At 42.3% G+C, this 24651-nt stretch overlaps 2 protein-coding genes across 2 annotated transcripts in view; one reads left to right on the top strand and one right to left on the bottom strand.

The window, feature by feature from the left end:
- vars2 (valyl-tRNA synthetase 2, mitochondrial) overlaps positions 1–17750 on the bottom strand; it is a 38541-nt gene extending 20791 nt beyond the window's left edge. Inside the window, exons 1-9 of the mRNA XM_028596951.1 lie at positions 16543–17750; positions 16145–16329; positions 14779–14860; positions 14563–14663; positions 9915–10036; positions 9426–9492; positions 4050–4147; positions 3846–3927; positions 1627–1746 (exon numbers count right to left, since the gene is read on the bottom strand). Of these exons, the coding sequence (XP_028452752.1) occupies positions 1627–1746; positions 3846–3927; positions 4050–4147; positions 9426–9492; positions 9915–10036; positions 14563–14663; positions 14779–14860; positions 16145–16327 (855 nt within the window). The 5' untranslated portion in view covers positions 16328–16329; positions 16543–17750. The remainder of the gene's footprint in view (positions 1–1626; positions 1747–3845; positions 3928–4049; positions 4148–9425; positions 9493–9914; positions 10037–14562; positions 14664–14778; positions 14861–16144; positions 16330–16542) is intronic.
- ppp1r11 (protein phosphatase 1, regulatory (inhibitor) subunit 11) lies at positions 17082–22609 on the top strand. Its single transcript, XM_028596952.1, has 3 exons — positions 17082–17415; positions 19145–19253; positions 21823–22609. The coding sequence occupies exons 1-3, from the start codon at positions 17338–17340 to the stop codon at positions 22005–22007; spliced, it is 372 nt and encodes a 123-aa protein (XP_028452753.1). The 5' UTR covers positions 17082–17337; the 3' UTR covers positions 22008–22609.
- Positions 22610–24651: the final 2042 nt, after the last annotated feature.

Below are 24651 nucleotides of genomic sequence, written 5' to 3'. Positions count from 1 at the left end.
AGCATGTGATAAGGTTCAGGGATTTTGGACAGGCATACATGATAACCTATGTCGGATTGCAGGAACCCAGGTTCCATTCTGCCCAATATTATTTGTTCTGGGAGATGGGTCAATCCTAAACGGGATGGATAAGCACATAAGAAGCTGGGTCCAGACTAGTTTAATGATAGCCACACAGATTTTTTTTTTTTTAAGAGGATGGAAGAATGAAGGGGTGCCGTCAATCCAAGAGTGGGCTCGTGAGATGGCTAGGATGGCGGCGTTTGAAAAGTTGTCATACAAACTGTTTGCCAGATTAGATTGATATACTAGAAAATGGGGAAAGTACCTGAACTTTCCGAAGGGCTCCTAAGAAGCTTTGTGCTGGGGAGATGCGTAAACTATGTGCTTATGGTGTTATCACATATACATACAGTATCTCACAAAAGTGAGTACACCCCTCACATTTTTAGCAAATATTTAATTATATCTTTTAATGGGAAAACACTGAAAAAATGACACTTTGCTACAATGTGAAGTATTAAGTGTACAGCTTGTATAACAGTGTAAATGTGCTGTCCCCTCAAAATAACTCAACACACAGCCATTCATGTCTAAACTGCTGGCAACAAAAGTCAGTACTCCCCTATGTTAAATTCCCATAGAGGCAGGCAGATTTTTATTTTGAAAGGCCAGTTATTATTATTTCATGGATCCAGTATACTCTGCATCCTGATAAAGTTGCCTTGGCCTTTGGAATTAAAATAGTCCCACATCATCACATAGCCTTCACCATACCTAGAGATTTGCATGGGATACTTTCCATAAAATCATCTCTCAATGCAAATCAAACCAGCTATTAGGCTAACCGACATAAAACCATGCCAATCTCTAGGTATGGTGAAGGCTATGTGATGATGTGGGGCTATTAAGGCCAAGGGAACTTTATCAGGATGCATAGTATACTGGATCCATGAAATAACTGGCCTTTAAAAATAAAAATCTGCCTGCCTCTATGGGAATTTAACATAGGGGTGTACTCACTTTTGTTGCCAGCAGTTTAGACATTAATGGCTGTGTGTTGAGTTATTTTTAGGGGACAGCACATTTACACTGTTATACAAACTGTACACTTAATACTTTACATTGTAACAGAGTGTAATTTCTTCAGTGTTGTCCCATTAAAAGATATAATGAAATATTTACTAAAATGTGAGGGGTGTACTCACTTTTGTGAGATACTGTATGTTTATTTGGTTTACAGTTTATTGGTTATTTGCTAATTATATTGTCTTGAATGTTATGGTTATGTCATCTTTTCTTAATTTTTGTCTAAGTGAGTGGTGATGATGGATGGGGGGGGAGGGTTCAGGCTCGGAGGGGATAGGTTCATGTTGAAAAGTGTATGTTTTATTTTAAAATAAATAAAAATTGCTAATCACAAAAAACAGTATTAGAGCGGCTCCTTATCATTGGCTAGAGAGCATACAGTAGCTTTTGGCTGCTGAGTGAGGAGGAGACACCACTGGTCCTGGACAAAGGAAGAGCCTTACTTATTTCAAAGTTTTACATCCCACATATGTGGGTGGTATCCATTATTTAGTCCACCTGTTGTATTTGCTGTATCTGCATGAGAAGCCGTTTCACCTCGATGTCAGAGATGGCAGATTCCAGAGCACAGCTCCAGTTGACCAACGCCTCCGAGCGATAAATCAGACCCGAGTCACACAGCCTCACAAAGGCCTCCGTCACCGCCCTGCTGAAGCCCTGAGACAGCATTCACACAAACAAACTACTTTCACATTTCTTTAAACATATTCCAAAAGCATCCTCAGCAAGGTTATACTTATATACAGAAGCATGCAACAACAAGTGTGTATTATACTGTATATTCCCATACCACTGTAATATGTACTGTTGGCAATAGCACACAGTGGGTTATTAAAGGTCCCGTGACATGGTGCTCTTTGGATGCTTTTATATAGACCTTAGTGGTCCCCTAATACTGTATCTGAAGTCTCTTTCCCGAAATTCAGCTTTGGTGCAGAATTACAGCCACTAGAGCCAGTCCCACAATGACCTTTCCTTAGGATGTGCCATTTCTGTGTCTGAAGCTATTGAGGAGGAGAGTGGGAGGGGCAAGGTGGAGGGTGGGGGTGTGGCCTTGACCAACTGCCACTTTTCTCGTTTGAAAGCCATGATGTCTCTCTCTCATGGGTTGGCCAAATTCTCTGGGTGGGCAAAGCAGAGAAAGGGGAGGTAACCTTGCTTGTTATGACCTCATATGACCTCATAACAAGCAGATTCCAAAACGGCTCATCTGAGCTTTCATTTTCTCAAAGGCAGAGCAGGATACCCAGGGCTCGGTTTACACTTATCACCATTTCTAGCCACTGGGGGACCATAGACAGGCTGGGGGAACGCATATTAATGTTAAAAAACCTCATAAAGTGAAATTTTCATGCCATGTCATGGCCCTGATTGGTGCATCTGAACAGGGAGCTGTGGATTTTTGCAAATCACACTACAGGCTGTAGGTGGTTAACCTGACTCCGCCAGATGGATTGCTTCGCATTTGCTCGGCATATCCATCTGGGAACTTTCCGTTGGAGAACTTTTGGGAAGGGGCGGAAATACTAGTTAGCTGACTGGATGAACCATCTGTCTATCACCTATGTTGGTGATAGACGGGCCAAATCAACCAATCAGATCCACGAAGCGTATGAAAATACAACCACAAGCCCGCCCCTGCTGCTGCAGGCAAAGCATAGCTCGTTAGCTCAGCATGCAAGCAACATGTCGGTAAAGGATATTTGCCGTTTGTGTAACGAGAATTTAGGAATAAAAGGAACCATTTCAGGTTCACGGACCATATTCCAAAAGAAGGATCCAAGAGAAAAAAAGTATTAACGAGCGGCTAACAGAATTAGGGCTACCGCTGTCTGAAAATACTGGTTAGCTGATTGGATAAACCATCTGTCTATCACCACCTAACCCACCTCAAAACCAACGCTGATTGGCCCGGTCGTTTGGCTAATGGCTCCAAATTTTCTCTGCCTCAAGATGCCAGACTGATCTGCGAGTGGAAAACTGGAGCTCGCCAGATTAGGACGGTCTCACGAGGCTAGTAGGTGGTGCCAGAGGAGCTGGATTTTTACCTAGCTGAAATGACCTCTTTCATGTAGTTCTACTCAAACAGGATCAGTTTCAGCAAATATGACAGAATGTTAGTTTTATAAGTCTTACCTACTGCATCTTTAATATAATGTATTAATAATATATCGAATAATTAATTGTTGAAAATGTCTGACTCTGACATTCACATACTGTCATATGTTGAAAGCTATTTTTAAGTGGAGACGCAGACTGCTAAACTGAGTGAAGCAAGTAATAAAGTAAGTTTTAGATGGTTAGACTGTAGGGGTTCAGAATTAAAGAGGGAAATTATCATTCTTTCAAAACAAAACAAAACGTAATGCAGCACGTCATAGTCAATCTAAATGAAAGCACAGACTAATAACTGCTGTCAGTACTTGAATATCCCATGGCCAATATACAATTCTTCATCTTAAAACACCTCTCCTGGCCTCCACTTCATCCATACATATAAATAAATGCATTCATAATCATACAGGACTCTTACAGGGTCTCATTTATATACTTAGTGGGCCGATATTCTTTTGTCCTGAGTCGATTCTTTCCTGATACATGGCTGCTGATTGGATTAATATTGGGATTTTCATTTATTTCTAGAAGTATTGTGATTTGATAGCATTGAGTATTAGGATTTTCTTTTTCTTCTTTAACAAAAACCCTACAGTCCTACACATTTCCAGGTGGTATAATATGTATGAGTGTAATCTTACTGGATCCATGGTGAAACAGGCTCGGCTCCAGTCCAGAGAGGCTCCCAGCGCCCTCAGCTGCTGGTAGATCTCCTCCCCTCTCCTGCGACACACACACACACACACACACACACACACACACACACACACACAGGTACCCAGCTCAGTGAGGCAAACATGGGGGTGGGGTGGGGTGGTTGTCATGGAGTGAATGTGAATACTCACTCATTCTTCCATTTCCACACCTCACGTAGAAACTCCTGCCTGGTGAAGTCCTGTCTGTGCATCCCTCCTTCTTTCAGCAGCCTCCGCTCCACCACCGTCTGAGAGACACACACACACACACACACACACACACAAAGTGTTTTTAAGGGTTTCTCAAAAATCTGGTATCGATAGAATTTAAAGAACATTTACCACCTAATAATCAAACGACTTCTATGCTTCTTGTAAAAAATGACAGAACTTTTCTTATACATGGCTTTCAGAGATGACTTTTAGATGAAGGCGCTGTTTTTTGTCATAAAGGGGCACTGCACAGCAAGTACAAATCAAGTTCAGTTTATATTATATATAAACTGAATATTATAAGGAGCACTACTTGGCATGTGAAAACAATGGATTTCTGGAGTTCCAATGTGATATAGACACAAAAATAATGGACTGAGCTTCCGAGCCTGAAAAGTGAAGCTAATGCTGAAGCTCCTTAAAGGTCCCATGGCATGAAAATTTCACTTTATGAGGTTTTTTAACATTAATATGAGTTCCCCCAGCCTGTCTATGGTCCCCCAGTGGCGAAGTGGTGAAATGGCGAAGTGGTGAAATGGAGATAGGTGTAAACCAAGCCCTGGGTATCCTGCTCTACCTTTGAGAAAATGAAAGCTCAGATGAGCCATTTGGAATCTGCTTGTTATGAGGTCATAACAAGCAAGGTTACCTTCCCTTTCTCTGCTTTGCCCGCCCAGAGAATTTGGCCAACCCATGAGAGAGAGACAGAGACATCATGGCTTTCAAACGAGAAAAGTGGCAGTTGGTCAAGGCCACACCCCCACCCTCCACCTTGCCCCTCCCACTCTCCTCCTCAATAGCTTCAGACCCAGAAATGGCACATCCTAAGGAAAGCTCATTGTGGGACTGGCTCTAGTGGCTGTAGTTCTGCACCAAGGCTGAATTTCGGGAAAGAGACTTCAGATACAGTATTAGGGGACCACTAAGGCCTATATAAAAGAGACTTCAGATACAGTATTAGGGGACCACTAAGGTCTATATAAAAGCATCCAAAGAGTACCATGTCATGGGACCTTTAAAGCTGCATTCTCTCTAACCTCCACTGGCTTCAAAAGGAAGTCTGTTTCTATAGAAGTCTATGAGAAAATGAGCCTACGTCTCTCTTAAATGTATTACCTCAGTAAACATTTTCATAATGAGTTTATGGTCTTAATCTCTAGTTTCAAGTCTTCTTCAATACAGCAAACAGACGATTTTGTGTACAAGCGTATATGAACGTCTCCAGTACCCGGAGGTTTGTGTTTACCCGCCAGTAAATCTCCGCTGGATTACTTGCTTCAGAAGGGTTAAAAATCAGCGACTTTCCCTCTTTAGCGTTTAGCTTAGCGCAGCACCATGAAACTATAAACAACACTGGCTGGGATGCATCATCCTCCCCAGCTCCACCCTCTCTCAAACATCATCACATCAGTTTTAAATAAAACTAAGCCCAAGGCTTCAAAATGGCAGTCCACAAACCATTTGGTGACATCACAGATGCTACATGTCCATTCATTATTGAGTCTACAGTAAATCCACACTCCTCATTCTGTGCAAAAATGCATTGCGAAGTTCAGCTGAACCTAATATGAAGCTTCAGAGTTAGTCAAATCAACTAGATCTCACAAAATGATAGAACAATCGAGGACTGTGGATTTAGTCCCCCATCCCTTTCACTGGCCATCTCTTCCAGGCCAGTATGAACACGAGCAACATTTACAGCCACTGACCTCTCTTTCAATTTATATATGGCCATGTGAAAATAGAGACAAAGGGAGAATGGGAAAAATGTGAGCCAATTATTTAAATCCAAAACTAGAGCTGCAAAGATGATTGGATTAGTTGTCAACTATTAACCCTTGTGTTGTCTTCCCGAAACTTTTTATTTTTCTGGGTCAAAATATACTTCCCCCCCCCCACCCCCAACGTTCTGGTTGTCTTTTTAGACACTTCTGTTGCTTTTCCCCAAAGTAGTATTTTTGTCACTTCTTAACGATGTTTTTGTTGTTTTTTTCCCCACGTTTTTGAAGCTATTTCCGAGATTTTTGTCACTCTTTTCAACATTCTTTTATCTTCTTTTTTTTCTCCAAATGCTATAAAATTGTAGCCTGAGGTGGTCATACTCAGATTCTAGTCAGAATGGGAGTCTGAAACCGCTCCATTGGGCTGTGATTATGGGGCATGTTCCAACCGAACCAGGAAAAAAAATGCCTCTGCATTCATTGGATAGACCTCCAACCAATCAGAGCAACGGAACTCAACACTGTGTATCGTCTCCATAGCAACCACTCTTTCGCGTACATTCGTTCTAACTTCCGACTTTTAGACTTTTTTGAAGCTGGATATATCATTTGTTTCTTGTAAATATAAATGTGGATAACGTTAATGATAGTGACATGCTCGCTACAGTTGCATTTCTAGAGATGGATCGGCGAAAACACGTTTTATTTCTCTGATTCACGGCTTTGTTCTAGCGCCGGCGCTCCCTCTCTTCAGTCTCTCTCTGTCTCTCCACCATATAACGCTCTCTCTCTTCAGTCTCTCTCTATCTCTCTCCACCATATAACGCTCTCTCTTCAGTCTCTCTCTATGTCTCTCCACCATATAACGCTCTCTCTCTTCAGTCTCTCTCTATCTCTCTCCACCATATAACGCTCTCTCTTCAGTCTCTCTCTATCTCTCTCCACCATATAACGCTCTCTCTCTTCAGTCTCTCTCTATCTCTCTCCACCATATAACGCTCTCTCTTCAGTCTCTCTCTATCTCTCTCCACCATATAACGCTCTCTCTTCAGTCTCTCTCTATGTCTCTCCACCATATAACGCTCTCTCTCTTCAGTCTCTCTCTATCTCTCTCCACCATATAACGCTCTCTCTCTTCAGTCTCTCTCTATGTCTCTCCACCATATAACACTCTCTCTCTTCAGTCTCTCTCTATGTCTCTCCACCATATAACGCTCTCTCTCTTCAGTCTCTCTCTATCTCTCTCCACCATATAATGCTCTCTCTCTTCAGTCTCTCTCTATGTCTCTCCACCATATAACGCTCTCTCTTCAGTCTCTCTCTATCTCTCTCCACCATATAACGCTCTCTCTCTTCAGTCTCTCTCTATCATATAACGCTCTCTCTCTTCAGTCTCTCTCTTGCTTTCGGGCAGTTGGACTCTGAGGATATCTTCTGTAACAGACGCGATGGTGGAATCTACACATCTCAACAAATTCAACCCAAGCGTTCTTTGGTGACGTGGTTGATTCTGTTACTGTTGATCATCTGTCCGACAATCTGATTGGTCCGAACAGATCCTGTTCGGGCAATAATTGCTTCTCAACGGAGCGACTCCAGACCGAACTTCCCGACCTCAAATTTTGTGGGCGGGGCTAAGTTTGGCTGGCATCCAGGCTAATAAAATTGAATAAAACACCCAAATTCAATGAAAATACAGAGCTGAACTTTTATTTAACTTATAAAGAGTAATGGTTGTGTGGAAACATCCATGTCATTTTTTGGACAATTTGGTTGAAAGAAACCCAAATTTCTCATATGGAAACGTTTTGAGTATGAGTCAAATTTGACCCGAGGACAACAGGAGGCTTAAAGGGAAATTTCACCGCTGGAAAGCTGAATATGTCTTTAAATTGGGTCACTTATGTAGTATAAATGTGAAAAGAAAATTGAAATTGGTGCCTTCTAGGCCGAGATAAGCCAGAAAATGTGTTTTTGGCTCATATGGATGAAAGACACCAAATCCCAGAATGCACTTGCTTTGCTGCTGTATGAGGCCACTCCCAAGCCGCGCCTACCCTTTACAGACAGACAGTGAGACGATCAACTCAACAAGTGTGTTTTATTGTCATTTTAACCATATACATGAAAAAACGTTTCACCGTGGCTCAAGTGGTGTTACACATTTAAAACATATACTTTTTTGCCACAGCTGATACATTATCCGGACTACTTTCAGCGGATTGATTGATAGCTCCAGAGTGAACAGAACTGTGTCCATGGCAACGCTCTGCTATGCATGGCAACGGTGCGTTATCCTTAGCAGCATTCTACATTAGAATTCAACCAAGCCATGTAATAAAAGAAGGCTAACACATAGCTACTAGCATTAGCTCTTGATGGGCTGTGGTTTAAACATAGAGTATAAACACAGCCGTACGTTTGCGTGGGATGTAGCAAGAATTGTCGGCATTTTACAGTCACAAACTCCACCAGCAGTTAGCAGTTAGTTGGATACAAATCACCCCATTTCTGCAACAGGCAGTCCGGGGTAACGCAGCCCACCTCCACTAGTAGTCTTACCCGGTGACAGCAGGCTGGATTGTCCACAGCAATATTTCCACAACAACAAAAACACAGCAGTCTCTGAACTCGCGTTGGGAGTTTCGTTGAAGTTGGATGTAGTCCAGTTTGTTTAATGAGCGGACACTTGCAAGCATGATTGGTGAACAGATGGCTGGCTAGCGTTAGCTTTCCACCGGCACACTCGTTCAACGCTCCCCACTGATGAGGTCACTTTACCGGCCACAGGAATCGAGCACCACCGCTGGTCTCCGTGCAGGCAAAGCTTGCGTAGTGTGTCGAGTATTGCGTCCGTAATAAAGTGTCCTGCATATTCTCCGATGTGTTCCAATGTATCCCGGTGGTACACGTGTGTGGTAGTTTGAATGCACATAATTGTTGTTCTAAAATTTCCAAGACTGTATGGCTGCAGCCTGGAGCGTCCCATATCATGCCGTCCCGTCTACTTTTCAAAATAAAAGCTCGCGTCCCAAAATTTCCGTCGGAATGAACAGTTTCTGCTCCTGCTTGAGAAGCTAAGCGAGGATTCAAGGTGGCTGACACTCATTTTTTCCTCGGCAATCTCCGGAAAAAGCCGACAGTCCAACCCCCTTTGGGCTATGCGGAAGAGGCTCCTAATACACAATGAATACAGGCTGTAGTCTTTTGCCTCTGGGCAGAAAAGCCTCAGATGACGCAATAAATCGTAATTTTGCGTCATCTGAGGTTTTTTTCCAGACCCTCAATACAGAGATCTCCCCTCTCAGGGGGACATGAGGGAGGGAAGCATGGTCATTCAAAAATACTACCAGGTTTCTACTGATACAAAGCTTAATGCTAATCGGTGAAGTTTCCCTTTAAATGAATCTTTTTACATTTGAGGCTGTCATCTTTGGCTTTGGGAAACACTGATACACATTTTTTTCATTTTATAACTAATCCATTCATCCAGAAGATAATCCACATATTAATCCACAATGAAAGTAATAGTTAGCTGCAGCCTTTCCCAAACTGCCATGGAATAGGAAGAAGAGAAGAGTCGTTGTCGTACCTGTGTTGCAATCCCTGCATGGTCACATCCAGGCAGCCACAGCACTCGGTAGCCCTGCATCCTTCTCCTGATGGATACAAAGCCACGTTTTACTGCTCCGACAACACGTAAGCCTTCTTTAACAATCCGACTGCATAGGGCTGGGCTATATGTTGTAAATTAGATATCACAATATTCTTGACCAAATACCTCAATATCGATATTGTGGCGATATTCTAGGGTTGAAAATTGGTGCTTTAACAAAATATCTTCACACTTAGATTTTAGATAAATAATCATCAATAATGTGGACATAATGTCTAAGTGGTGAAAAGGCAAATAATAGAACAGCTAGAGCAGGCTGGTAAGTTCAGAAAAGTACAACACTTATGTCATATCACGATATTATGACTTCCAAAATCTAAGACGATATCTAGTCTCATATCACAATATCGATATAATATCGATATATTGCCCACCCCTACAACTGCATATGTTGTTGGCAGTTACCTCCGAACCAGCACGTCTTCCACAGCCACAGTGAGAGCGTGGCCCAGGTGCAAAGTGCCCGTCACGTTGGGCGGAGGGATACACAGGGAGAAGGTCTGCTCCACAGAGTGAGGTAATCTCTCCTGATGGACAGGACAATATGACATTTAAAGTCTGAAAGCAGAGGAGAAAGAGGCGGAGCTTCCATGTGTGCAGCACAGTGTTCTTTTTATCTTCAAAGTCCAAACGAGTCATCCCTTCTTAGAGTCGAAACTCTGGTTTGGTAATATTTCTTACTCATTAAGTAATAATAACTTCTCATAAATTGGTTGCAAAGGGCTTTAACAAAGCAGAGACTGACATGTCTCTGACTGACAAATGACATGGTCAAAAGTAAAAAATTGTAATAAAGATAAATGACATAAAATAATAAATCAAAGGACTGGACGCGCTCCACTCACATAGTATTAATACTTGGGTGCTGGATCCTAAAAGTGAATAATCATAAATGAAATGAAATGTCCGTTGTGTGGCAAGAAATTCAAGTACTATCCCAGTAGCTTTATTTATAAAATAATAAATAAAATAAAAGAATAATACAACTCTTTCCATGAAATATGAAACTACATATAAAGTCAGTTAAAAGTATGTTTTAAGACGTGTGTTTTTTGCTATTATTAAAAGCAAATTTAGGGGTTCACTCCTCGATGCAGCGGGCCGGGTTTCGACTCCGACTTGCGGCCCTTTGCTGCATGTCATTCCCCCCCTCTCTCCCATTTCATTTCTTCAGCTATCCTGTCAAAAATAAAGGCTGAACATGCCCAAAAAATAAATAAAAGCAAATCCAGAAGTAGCTGTACAGATGGTGAACACTAATTCATTCCACAGTTGAGGTGCCATGACAGCAAATGCATGGTCACACCTGGTTGCAACGACCCGCATCGCCCTGAACTGCTAAAACTATTATTTCTAGTCATAGTCCCACTATCTTTATTGTTACTATAACTGCCACTGTTCCTCATTCCAACTGCTATAATTATGAATCATATTTCTCTATATCTGTATATTTGTATCAGTGTCTGTGTCCAAACCGGCAGCGACAGATGCCTCCCACAAACAGCCCGGGTCTGTCCGCGGTTTCTGCATAAAAGCAAGTTTTTCATCACCACTGTTGCACCCAATGCTTGCTCCTGGGCAATTGTTGGGTCTTTGTAAATTACAGTGTGGTCTAGACTTACTCTATCTGTAGTGTCCTGAGATAACTTGTGTTATGATTTGATACTATAAATAAAATTGAATTGAATTGATAAGAAATTCTCCTGCAGCCTTCCAGCCTCTGCGGCTGTACCAGCGTACGTGTTCGATGGCTACCTGGGACACTGCATTGCAATAACTGCTGGAATGGAGCCATTGTTAATGTTATTAGTTCCACCTGTGCTTATTTTTGCTGTGAAAAGTGTATCTGTGAAGACCGGCGGGGGAGGGTGTCTACCTGCAGACACGGCACCCCTTTACTTCTTTGCATCTCTTCATAATCGTCAGATTCATCTACCAAACCTTATAGAGCTGGCTCAGGTCTGCCTCGGACCAGCTCTTAGTTATGCTGTTATAGTTTTAGACTGCCGGGGGACTTCCTTCCTTTGACACACTGAGCTCCTCTCTCCTTCCATCTGTGTGCATCCATGTCCCAGAAATGTTTGTTACTAACTTAGCTCTGGGGAGCTTATTCCCCTGGAGTCCTTATGTTTTCTCACCCCGCAGCTTTCCTTTGATAAGGGTGGCACATAAGTTATGGTTGTAGCTGTCGCCGTGGTCCTGCTCCGCGCCCTGCTACACCCTGCAGTGCCCTGCTACGCCCTGCTGCACCCTGTAATGCCCTGCTACATTATAAAGTACTACATCTACTATTTCTAGTCATAGTTCCATTATCTTTATTGTGACTATTATCGCCACTGTTCATCACACCCCCAACCGGCACCGTCAGACACCGCCTACCAAGAGCCTGGGTCTGTCCCAGGTTTCTTCCTGCGTGGGAGTTTTTCCTCGCCACTGTGGCAATGCTTGCTCTTGGGGGAATTCAATTATAGAGTGTGGTCTAGACCTACTCTATCTGTAAAGTGTCTTGTTATGATTTGATACTATAAATCAAATTAAATTGAACTGAATCTGATATTTTGAGAACAATGAGGAAACAAGAGTGCAGTTTTGGCAAAGTTTAACTTAATTTCATTTTCAGAAAAGAAAATGTGAGAAAAATGTTCTTGAATAATATTTCCATAAAATGCACTTGACCTATTTTTTATAAATAACTTTCCTAGTATTTTTACCTTTTACTAAAAGGATGGGATGGTTAAAAGTGTGGTTCTTTTTGTGTTGTGTCAGCGTGACAACCAGCCAGTAATAGAACAGTGACTCTACTGTTTCATGCAAATACAGTAGCGGACCCTTAGATTGTTATATGCAAACAGTTGCTCTGTCTATGTAAAGAACCAACAGCATTCTGACTGTATTTCAGTTAGACATTAAAGATGCTGTTACTTAAACACAATCGCTTTGTTTAGTTTCTATTACATAGGTTTAACTAAAGTGAGTTATTTTTTAATAAGATCATATTTGAGGGCCATTAGTTTAGTTTTTTTACGCATAGCGCTCAGGTGTGCAATGCACAAATGTTTAGGTTGTTTATCTGTGAAAAATAGACTACCCTACTCAGTATGTGCATGTTTTTTTGTTTTTTTATCATAGAATTTGTATTGTTGCAAACTGCATTTTACACTTTAAACCACCCCACCACCATAATCAACCCTACCTAGCCCCAACAAGGAAACCCCAATCTGATAAACTGTATGTCTGAAGATCCAAAAGAAAAAAAAAATATATATACATACAAACAATTGCATATTTGCATACCTACATACATTGCGTATGTACATACAAGCAAGGATACATGCAAAATTGAGATGGTATTAGCAAAAAAAAAAAAAAAATTATATAAACCCCTCCTCAATCCACGTCTAGGGTTGGTAAATCATTAAAGAATGTAATAAATTGTTGCCATTTTTTGCCAAAAGATTCTCCCCTACCTCTGATATTGTACTTAATTTTTTCAAGTTTTAAAAAAAAGGCCAAGTCTTTGAGCCAGACAGAAATAGAAGGAGGTTGTGAGGAGGTCCAAGATAACAGTATTCTGTGCCTAGCGAGGAGAGATGCAAAAGCTACGGCATCAGCCTGTCTACGGCTCAAAGGCTGACACTGAGATGGAACGCCAAAGATTGCAATCAAAGGGCAAACTGCCAATTTTACCCCTAGGACATCAGACACTATTTTAAAGAAAGAATTCCAAATGTTCTGTAACTTGGGACACAGTGCAAATATGTGGCTAAGGTTGCATGGTGAAAGTTTACATTTATCACACAAATCTGAAACACTGGGATATATTTTAGAAAGTTTTGACTTTGAGAGATGAGCTCTATGAATAGTTTGAAATTGTATAAAGCTAAGTCTAGCACACAAAGTGGTGGTACGTACACTGTCTAATACCCTGCTCCAGTAGCCATCCTCAAACTCTAGGTAAAGTTCCTCCTCCCAAGCCTTAACAGTTTTGATATTATGAGCATTATCCCTTGACGAGATAATTGTGTATATCTTTGAGATAGTCCCCCCCCATAAGAGGATTCAGTTTAAAAGCCTCTTCCTATGTAGACTTTGTAGGCAAAGAGGGAAACCCGGAGAACAGAGAGGAGGCACAATGCCTAATTTGAAAGTATGTGTATATGTATATGTTTTAAAAGGTCCCATGGGATGAAATTTACACTTTATGAGTTTTTCTAGCATTAATATGCGTTCCCTCAGCCTGCCTATCGTCCCCCAGCTGCTTGAAATGGCAATAGGTGGAAACCGAGCCCTGGGTATCCTGCTCTGCCTTTGAGAAAAGCTCAGATGGGCCGATCTGGAATCTTCTCCTTATGAGGTCATAAGGAGCAAGGTTACCTCCCCTTTCTCTGCTTTGCCCACCCAGAGAATTTGGCCCACCCATGAGAGAGAGAGACATCATGGCTTTCAAATGAGCAAAGTGGCAGTTGGTCAAGGCCACACCCCCACTCTCCACCTTGCCCCCTTTGTATAATAATTTATCTTTTAGTTTAGATAGACATGACTATGCAACTAGACATGCCACAAGAGGTTACTTTACTTTACTAAAAGCAAAGACAAATACTAATAAACCAATGGTCATGTATATAGAAATGCATGAATGGAATGTGCTATCTGAAAAAATAACACAAGAAAGCAGTAAAATTAGATTTAAAATTCTATTGATTACAGAAGTTAAGTAGACACAGACACTACACTGGTTGAGGTTTAACAAAATATGAATGTGTGTTCAATTGGGTTTAAGAGGATCAAACAGATGTCATGTGACGATAGCATGTTGGTCTAAAAGTGTTAGACATGAATGTATGGAATGGCCTATGACTGCACTGGTGGAGCTGTCCCGTCTATGTGTCTTTGTCCTATGTGTGTATTTTTTTATTATCATATAAGTTGTATTATCAAATTATATTGTGTATGCTTATAATTTCCCAATGCAGGATTTGATGAGGATGCTAAAAACAGCATTATTAAGGAAGTTGTTACAGTGTGAGGTGTTGTTTGGTTCTAAAAGCCTCACATGTTGCTCTGGACGGAAGAATCCCTCTTTCTCCCACCACTGATACCAGCTGGACTCCACATACTCTGGACTATACGAGGAAGGGAACAGCAAACTGGTGTCTGCAAAGAAGAAAGAGCATTTTAAACTCTGTGTGCAACTCACACAGCAGGTAGACAAGCTGGTGCTGGAAAAGTCCAACACCAGTGATGGGGGAGGTTGGGGGGGGTCAATCACCTTTCTTTGTCCCAGCAGGGGTTGGAGTAGTGTACACAATCTTCTGCTTCTCGCTCCATTTCACAGCTTTATCTTCAGCAGTCTGGAAACACAAATATCACAGTTCAGCTAGGGCTGGGTCAGTCTCGCATAGCCAGACCTTCCTCCACAGCGCTGCGGAGGAGGGATATTTTTCCTCATATCGTGCCGCCCTAATCACAATCCTCTTGGGGCGGTGCTAATCACCTGGACGGAGCAACGGTGCCACTGCAAAAGTTTGCGGGGGGGCAGGGGGAGCACTGTGAAACGGGTAATTGCATTGTTTAAAAAATGAGTGGAATAATTACGTCTGGCATGACCAGATATTTTATAAATATCTTAAATAACACAAAACAACTAAATGGTGGTAGGTAATACATCTGATTTCATATACTGCTTTAGTCAAAAAAATATTTTGTGTCTGATGATGGGAGCAACAGGACATAAAAAACGAAAAGGACTGTTGCTAGTCTGAACATCTTACCATGCCAAGGTTGCAATAGAGGTTTCCTAAATGCCACGTTTGATGTCAGCTTACTAATTGATTGCGGGTTTTGTGTAGATTTGGACTTACGTTTATTCCACTTTGTTTAAACGGCGAAGTGGAGGAAGCCAATTGATGATTCCATAGCAACCAGTTTGTGTGTTGAATTTGTTACCCAAAGTGCTTTGCTGAATGGTCTCAATGTTTTATTGTTTTATTTCATGTGAATACTAGTTTACTAGAGGAGTAACTTAGAATTTGAAGTAATGCAGTAATGCAGGAAGTTTGCATTTAGTTTCCATGCTTATTGTGTTTCCACAACAATGTTAGTCAAAAACATGCACTAGGTTGTCCAGTCAGTGCCTTTGATCAAGGCACTGGCTCAGATCTGGAGGTGGTCCCAGGGCGCTGTGATTGGCTGCCCACTGCTCCCTTGAGGGATGGGTTAAATGCAGAGAATGAATTTCTGTATTTATGTGACAATAAAGTACCTTTACCTTACCTTAGTGAGTAAATCTACTGAAATGGCCACCACACCATAACAGAGGAGTGTGATGCCTCACAAAAACAGAAAACAGAGGTTTAGTCACGTATGTCATGGCTGTAAAAAAAAGGTATCAATAAATTGTTGGGGGAGGGTCATGCCTTTTTTCCGAATTGTTTTGGAGGGTCATAGAACAATTATTACTGGCATGGGGAGGGTCATGTCTATTTCGACTAAAGGTCCCAAAACTCCTCCGGTGGCCCCTGAAAAAAATAACGAACAGTCCCTTTTGAAGCGTTTTTGCTGTCATTCAGCATTTTAGACTTTGGATGGAGCGGTTTACTGCGACTGTCTTTACCTGATGCTTCCTTCCTACTTACACGGTGTTGACTTGACAGTATGGCCTCCTCCCGCTCTCGTCTACGCCGCAGTTTCTCTGCTTTGGGCCGGGGAGAGGAGTTGGACTGAGAGGAGGAGGAAGGTTTGGGTGGGAAGCCGAAACAAAGTCTAGCTGCTCCTTCTCCTGGCAGCCTCCAACTCAGGACACGACCTGCCCTCCACATCCCTAAGCGCACACGCACGCACGCACGCACGCACGCACGCGCACACACACACACACACACACACACACACACACACACACACACACACACACACACACACACACACACACACACACACACACACAAGTCGGCTGTTGATTCAGAGAAGGTTGCTAATAAATTAGCTAAACGTGAAATAAGCGTATCTGCGATGACAGTTCAAGCGCTTTACTTACTGTGCCTTCAATGCAGTGCTCAGAATGCCAGCCACGACCTTTTAACTTAGCCACTTCTTCATTGTAAATCCGAGCGACAAAGTACATTCTATACCGTTTGTCATTGTATGTAAACACTAACGTTACATCACTGTAATCTCTCAGAATAATTGTCATTTCATATTACTCTGTTATAATAGTTGTCCTTGTTTTATTCTCGGCATGTGGATAATGTTTGTTGACGGACTGTTACAACTTCACGGACAAGCGGAAATAACCGCTGTCCGTCTGGAAATATCTTCCCCACAACACTAAGCTGGCTGCTAAACTGTCACGATAAGCAAAAAAAGAAAGAAACGAAGCATCCTGCCTACATTTCAAAATAAAACAACATATGGAAATAATATAACCAAAAATGCAATATAAATGTCCTGAATGCTGTTTCACTGCATACATAATGTTATGAAGCAACACAAAACAGCGGTTTGGCGGTATTTTTGTTTGTGCGACATGATTTACATAACGTTAGCTGAAATAATCTTTCTGCCATAAAAACGTTACACTTCCGTTTTGAGTGTGACCAACTTTTCAGCTTGACTTTGTGTTAGCCACATCTCCCCATAGTGTTCAACGCCTCGACAGTTTCAGGTCAACAAGATTCAGTCTGAATACAGGGTGTGATTTAAAGAACCAGGGTCGCCGTTGTAGCGATCATATTGTTATATTATACACACACTAGCTCTCAACTGACGGTGGATTCCGGTTCTTTATATCCTAAAGCTAGCTAACGGTCGCGTTAGCAAAACAGCTCCAGGGATGGCGGAGGTTCCCGGGACTTCAAGTGAGACGATAACGGAGACTGTTCAGACTAGCACACCGCCACCGCCCCAGCAGGTAAGCAGGCTGGCCGTGAACACGGTTTGCTAGCAACCGTTACTGCAGAGTCACGTTACAAACCGCTCGGTGCATGGTTTCCAGCAGGATTGAGCTCGCTCTGCCGGTGTACCGCGTTCACAAGTCAGCCTGAAACCATAGCTAGCTTACCTCGGCTCTCAGCCCAGCCTTGTGAAGCTACACGACGAGGCCTAATGGGTTATTTTAATTGCGTTAATCTCCTCTAAAATGGCAATACAAGTACTTTTGACATTACAGCAACCGTATGTCTTGGTTATGTGCGAAATGCTGTCATGTAACGTCATGCATTGACAGTGACGTTAGCTCCTCTGGCTGGAACGCCAGGCTGCGGTTCTCTGGAGCAGGTTCAGGTAACTACCATTCTGGACCTACAGGCACACGCCACACCTGGGATTGAACTCAGGTCTTCTTGTCGCTACTGATATGAAAAACAGCTATTAGAATGTCAACTAAAATCATATCCAGACAAATGCACACCATTGAACCTGGAGGGCACTAAAAAGGCAATGATTACAGCAAAAACAACCCCCAGAGGACCCCCCCCAGACCCCCAACATTATAAGTCACCACACAAATCTGGAAACCACACCTTGGCCTTTGGGTTGCCAGGCCAGTTATGATTAGCCAAATGTTGGTGTCATCTAACTTACATATACAAACTGGGCTGCTAAAATGAACATATTAACAAGCTGGGCAATCAGCGTTTTGCATTGCTTTCAGTTTATTTAAATGAGTCCCTGGTAAGCCCCCAACCTCTTAAAGTCCTAGAAACGCCCCTGTTGGACAGGGAATCGCATGTTCAACTATAACATGTGGCTGGGATGTTCAGGTGTCCACATACTTTGGGCCATGCAGTAGTTTATTTGCCATGCATCTTTTCAATCCCACTGACTGAGCATCAGTACCTTCATCTTCTTGTCAATACAACTTAATGGAGCAATTATTGACAAGAAGATGAAGGTATTGATGCTCGATTAATTGTCTGAGAAATAATTGCGATTAACAATATAGTTGTCTGTTTCATTCAAATAATTAAAAATAGATATCTATGTATTAGTCCAGGGTCCAGGGTTTGAGTCTGACCTGTGGCGATTTCCTCCATGTCTTCCCCCTCTCTCTCCCTTTTCTCACCTAGCTGTCCTGTCAATTAAAGGAATGAATCCCCGAATACATCTTTTGGTTAAATTGCTGTCATGTGACCCAGATAATGTAATAACACATGAACACTGCCTATGAAGTAATCCATTCCATTTTGTTATCATACAACAGTGTATTTTTTTACTTAAATTAACATAAAACTGACAATTACAATCAACCTTCATACCCCTTCAGACCTTAGCTAATGTGGGCAATTAATTGCATTGCGATTAGACAGTTATGTAATAATTGTAATGTGGATATAACGACTTAGTGGGCAAACGCAAATAATAAAACAGCTAGTAAGTCTGGTCTAGAAAATGAAATCACTTTACTGTAATGCAGCCTTTAAAACCAGGAAAAGACAACACTTGGGTCACATCACGATATCCAAAATCTAAGACAATTTCTAGTCTCATATCCTGCTATTGATATAATATGGCTATATTGCCCAGTGGCCCTATGTAGACTGCAGGGGCTTTGTGCTGTGTGATGATGACAGCGTTAAACACTGTCTGTGCCTAGTTCCCATTGGATGGCCAGTATCTCACAGAGCTGTCTCATGTTACAGGAGGGACGCAGCCTGACCATCAAGCTGAGGAAGAGGAAGACGGAGAAGAAGGTGGAGTGGTCCAGTGACACCGTCGATAACGAGCACCTAGGAAGAAGGTCTTCAAAATGTGAGTCCATGTTCCATATCAAGGCCCCTATAACGCTGTGTGACTTTGTGCTGCCTCTGTCAGACCAAAATTAACAATCTTTAGGTTGTCCGTCTTAAACAGTGGTCTTGTATGTCACGGTGAGCCATGACCAGTAACAGTTTTAGAGCTTTGGGGGCTAGATCCAAATTCAGTGTCAAAATCTAGGAGCTAATTCTCCCAAAATGGCAGCTGCTAAAACGCACCAATGAACCAATCACAGTATATAGAACTATTTCTTGCTTTCCCTTTTTCTATTTGCTTTGTAGTGCTACATATCCTGAAATGAGTTACTATGATAGTGGATGTCCACTGCAGATAAATGGTCATAAATCAGCTTACCAAACATAGAATAAGAGACAGTCCTTACAGTAATTTAAGATCATGCTTCACAATCATCACGTTGAGATGTTTTCTTTAGTATCAGATGAATCCAGGGATGTTTAGCTGTACATCCATGGTTAGAGGGCTTTTTATGGTTGAGATTCTCCAACGCAGGGCTCAGCTGGAGCCCACAGATAACTCACTGACTCCATGGCAATATTATAGTCTGGTTTGCATCACCCAAAGAATGATGGGAGCTGAGGTTCAAAAGCTCAGAAGGGTTTGATCTCAAATAGAAATAAGTAAAACGGAACAAACCGGGTCCAAAATGAACTTTTTCGTCCGCCAGTCAAATGGCTAGTGAATGTTCGAATCTTACCAGCCACTCAATAGATTACCATTGTTTTTTTGGCTGGTGAGTGAAGCAAATCTACCAGTCACTTTTCAATTTTACCAGTATTTGGCTGGTAGATAGTGCTAATTTTGAACTCTGCAAACACGTGCGTTCTTTAATTTTGCACCTTCAATATATACCGTACATTAAAAATAGCATAAAATCCTAAAAACTTCCCCAAGACATGCATAGCACTATTGACATGAATGATGAGTTACTTAACTCATCCTTACAATACCAATATGTGTCATGCATAAAGTAGCTAAGACATCAGAATCACTCCAAATGTACAATGTACAATATTTGTTAACGGCTAAATCTGGGTCAAACCAATCGGATTGAAGTATTGTGGTGCTGCAGAGATCCGGCCCGGCCTACAAGTCCTTTCCTACAGACTACAGAAAAAAATCTATGTTTGGTACAGACCCTCACAAAAATCACACTATAATCAGTTACATTTTTATTTTTATTTTAATATTTTGAATTGAGAATGAGAATAAAAATGATCGTTCCCTCCAATATTGTGAACCATATTGCAATCCTAATATCAGTCAAAATAATCGCAAGTAGATATTTTCCTCCTATCGTGCAGCCCTATTTATAACCGTCTGCTTCCTGCAGCACTTCTGGATTCATCAGATCAAACAGCTGGAAAGCTATTTTTATCACACGCTCCCTTTTTAGTTGCCATTTCTGAACAGAAATGTTTGAACGAGGTGTCATGTTGTAGTTTTGATTTTCAACCTGAGAACTGGGAACTTACAGTGAGTCAGTGAAGGCACCAGCTGTATATGTGATCACCTGGATCAGTTCTGACCCGGTGCTGTGTGTTGCCGTGGGCCACGCTGTTCTGATCAGTCCTAGTCTCGCATCGGCAGCTCTATCTCCGCAGCACTGCGGAGGAAGCTCTGGCAACAGGAGCATACACTCCTGGATAGGAGAAGAGTAACAGTCAGCGGTTGTTTGCATTTCTTTAAACCAATCACAATCTTCTTGGGCGGCGCAAAGCTCCGGAAGCAGCGACGGTGGCTCTGCTAAATAGTCTCAGGAAGGAACATTTGCACCCCGCAAAATAAAACGCCACATACAATATTAAATAAAGTTAACTGTTGACACAATACAGTAACGGGAGCCAACAAAAGACAAAAAAACAACCTAATTTCTTGCACTGAGACAAAAAATGCGTCGGCCCACCTATCTACAGCCAGGGTAGACCGTGATAAGCCCTATTTCAACAAACGGTGAGGGACACGCGGCAGAAACTTCGGGCGGCTCTGGAATTATCCCGTTAAGCTGTAGTCAATATAGACTAGATCTGTTCTGACCCAGTGCTGTCAGTTGTGTTTCTGATCCACTGTGACCCGGTGCTGTGTGTCGTGTTGTGTTTCTGACCCGCTGTGACCCGGTGCTGTGTGTCGTGTTGTGTTTCTGACCCGCTGTGACCCGGTGCTGTGTGTCGTGTTGTGTTTCTGACCCGCTGTGTGTCGTGTTGTGTTTCTGACCCGCTGTGTGTTGTGTTGTGTTTCTGATCCACTGTGACCCGGTGCTGTGTGTCGTGTTGTGTTTCTGACCCGCTGTGACCCGGTGCTGTGTGTCGTGTTGTGTTTCTGACCCGCTGTGTGTCGTGTTGTGTTTCTGACCCGCTGTGTGTTGTGTTGTGTTGTGTTTCTGATCCACTGTGACCCGGTGCTGTGTGTCGTGTTGTGTTTCTGATCCGCTGTGACCCGGTGCTGTGTGTCGTGTTGTGTTTCTGATCCGCTGTGACCCGGTGCTGTGTGTCGTGTTGTGTTTCTGATCCGCTGTGACCCGGTGCTGTGTGTCGTGTCCCTGCAGGCTGCTGTATCTACGAGAAGCCGCGGCAGTTTGGCGAGTCGTCCTCTGAAAGCGACGGAGACGACGACGAAGAAGGCTGCGGCAGCGCTCACTGCATCCTGGGCCACGGCAGGAGGGGTCCTGGACAGGGGGGCGGCGGGGGGACCACGAGGCCCCCAAACTCTGGAGGGCCACACACACACTAGCGTGGCTCAGCACGACAGTGACACATTACAGCGCTGCACTCTGGTTTAGCTTAGCTCCATCACTGAAGCCCAGGTAGGCCTGATGCTGCCAGACACTCTGCTGGAGCCGGGGCTGCTGCTCTGGAAACACAGAGCAACAGGGATTACTGAATTAGCCACATTGAAAATCCTGCTCCCCTTTCAACAGCTAAACGCATGCTCAGTATTGTGCCAACTGACATACATAACTTGGAATGAAAGCTACAAGTTGACATTTTCAAATTTCTTTTAAAGAAGTAGTGCTTTTAAAGCACCAAAAGGAGACCTGCTTTAATTCTAGAATGTTGGAGGCCATAGTGGTCTTTTTTTGTGTGTTCCAGCTCTTTTAGAACAGACCACACACAGTACGCATTGCATCACTGCTGAGCATTTCCAAAGCACGGAGCAGAATGGTGGGATTAAAACGCTTTGCTACTTTTCAGGCAGCCGTTGGTTTCCATTTATTTCACTATGCTGGTTAATAAACTCTGAGGTTTGAGATCCCTCACAGCGAGCGTCACATTTGCTTTGACTTTTGTCAGAGTCGTTATGCAGAGATGCAATTAAGGTCACAACAGACGATTAGTTTCGTCATCCCTTAATCTGCTGAATATTGTCTCAGTCAGTGGAGTAGTCGATATCCGTGCCACTATCCAGGACCAACGGAAGCATCCGATCCTCCCACAGTTTGGCATTCTTACTTCAGAACAACAAAAGATTAGCAGTACTCAGTTATCATAGTTGCAGATTAATGACAGACATCGACAAATCTGTTCTGCTTTATAATTGATTTTTTAATTCATTTATTAATTGTTTTAATCTTCAGAATGTCCAAAAAAAAAAAAAAAAAAACACAAGCTATGAGGCGACATCTGAAAATGGCTTGTTCTGTCCAGAAACCCAAAGATATTCACGGTAGTGAAAATATGTTGGCAAATTTCACTGATTTATAATGTTTACACAAAATGCGTCATCAGCTTGCATGAGCAGCCAATGGTAACTAAACTTTTACAACAATAAAAAACAGAAATGATGCTGTATGAGTTCACTGTGCTTCGGGAAAACGGTCAGCAGCAGTAATGTAAACTATCGGGCTGTAATAAATGAGCTAACGCATGTAAAAACACTAGTTACGTACTTCCATTGTAGTGATGTCACCATGTCGGAAGACCACACGGATTAAGAATGAGCCTTATTGAAAATGCTGGTCTCCTTTCAGCCGCTAAAACATGACCCTTTAACACACAGAGGCGCAGGGCTGATGCGTTGGACTATGGCGATGTTTGTGCATGTTTTGGCCCTTTTACTTCACAGTGCAGACCCCGTGATTAGGGCGTCCGGTCTCTAAAAGGGAGGTTTTGATGCTGTAGTAAGATGAGCGGAAACTAATGGCTGCTGATGAAGCCGAGCAAAAGCACTTTGGAGTGCATCAGCAGTAATGCAAAGTGTTTGTGCCATGAATGCGCTGAAAGGTATAAAAGCACTGGATCTAATGTAACCATAATGAATGACATCAGTGCAGTCTGGCTGTGTGCCCCCGGCAGCATGCAGTGTGTCTCTCTCTCTCTCTCTCTCTCACACACACACACACACACACACACACACACACACACACACACACAGTGCGTCTCAGTATCTTTGTGGGGACCCGTCATTGACATAATGCATTCCCTAGCCTCTTACCCTAACCTTAACCATCACGACTAAATGCCTAACCTTAACCCTTACCCTCACCCTAACCATAACCTAATTCTAACCCTAATCTTAAAACCAAGTCTTAACCCTCAAACTGCCCTTTAATGTTGTGTGGTCCAGCATTTTGGCCCCACAAAGCTGTCCGGACCCCACAAGTATACTGTATTCCGGGTTTTTGGACCCCACGAATTTATTTAAACGAGAAACACACACACACACACACACACACACACACACACACACACACACACACAGGCTACCTGCCTCTGGGTTTCCTTTTGACAGAGTTAATTGTATATAATATTGCACATTGTTTAGTATTCTATGTTTGATTTGCTGCTCTTTCATTCATAAACTTGCTAACCCTGGACATGCAGTGGAGCCCAGTCTGTGTAGTACCAGTGCCATTACAAACCACTAGGGCTGGGTTCAAATAATCCATTCTCCAGTTAAAATCCAATCTTTGTTTGAGTGATCTGATATTGATTAATAAAATCCAGAAATCGATCTTTTAATATCTGCCTTTTCACCATGGATGTGGTTTCTTAATGTTAAACATGAACCTGGTGCATTATTATATATATATATATATATATATATATATATATATATATATATATATATATATATATATATATATATATATATATATATATATATCTGAGGGTTGCTTCTTGCTTGTACAGTTTACAGCAGAAGTTCTCTGAGAACCTCTTTTATATTCGAGATAATGTGGTGTTGTATGTGAAAATCCTCTAACCTAACTGATGTGGAATGGATGATGCAATGGATTTTTGAAATCCTTGCGATGCCCGGCCCTGCAAAAGCAGTATGTGAGACGTAGAATAGAGTGGACACGACAAAAGATCTCACTTTATATTAGGCTGAGCCAGCATTGCTGTCTGTTTAAAGTTCTTGCCCAGTGACAGAA

This window comes from Perca flavescens, chromosome 14 (genome assembly GCF_004354835.1).
Source record: "Perca flavescens isolate YP-PL-M2 chromosome 14, PFLA_1.0, whole genome shotgun sequence".
Classification (NCBI taxonomy): Eukaryota; Metazoa; Chordata; class Actinopteri; order Perciformes; family Percidae; genus Perca; species Perca flavescens.
Note: the sequence above shows the minus strand (reverse complement) of the source record. Positions and strands in the feature narration are given on the sequence as shown.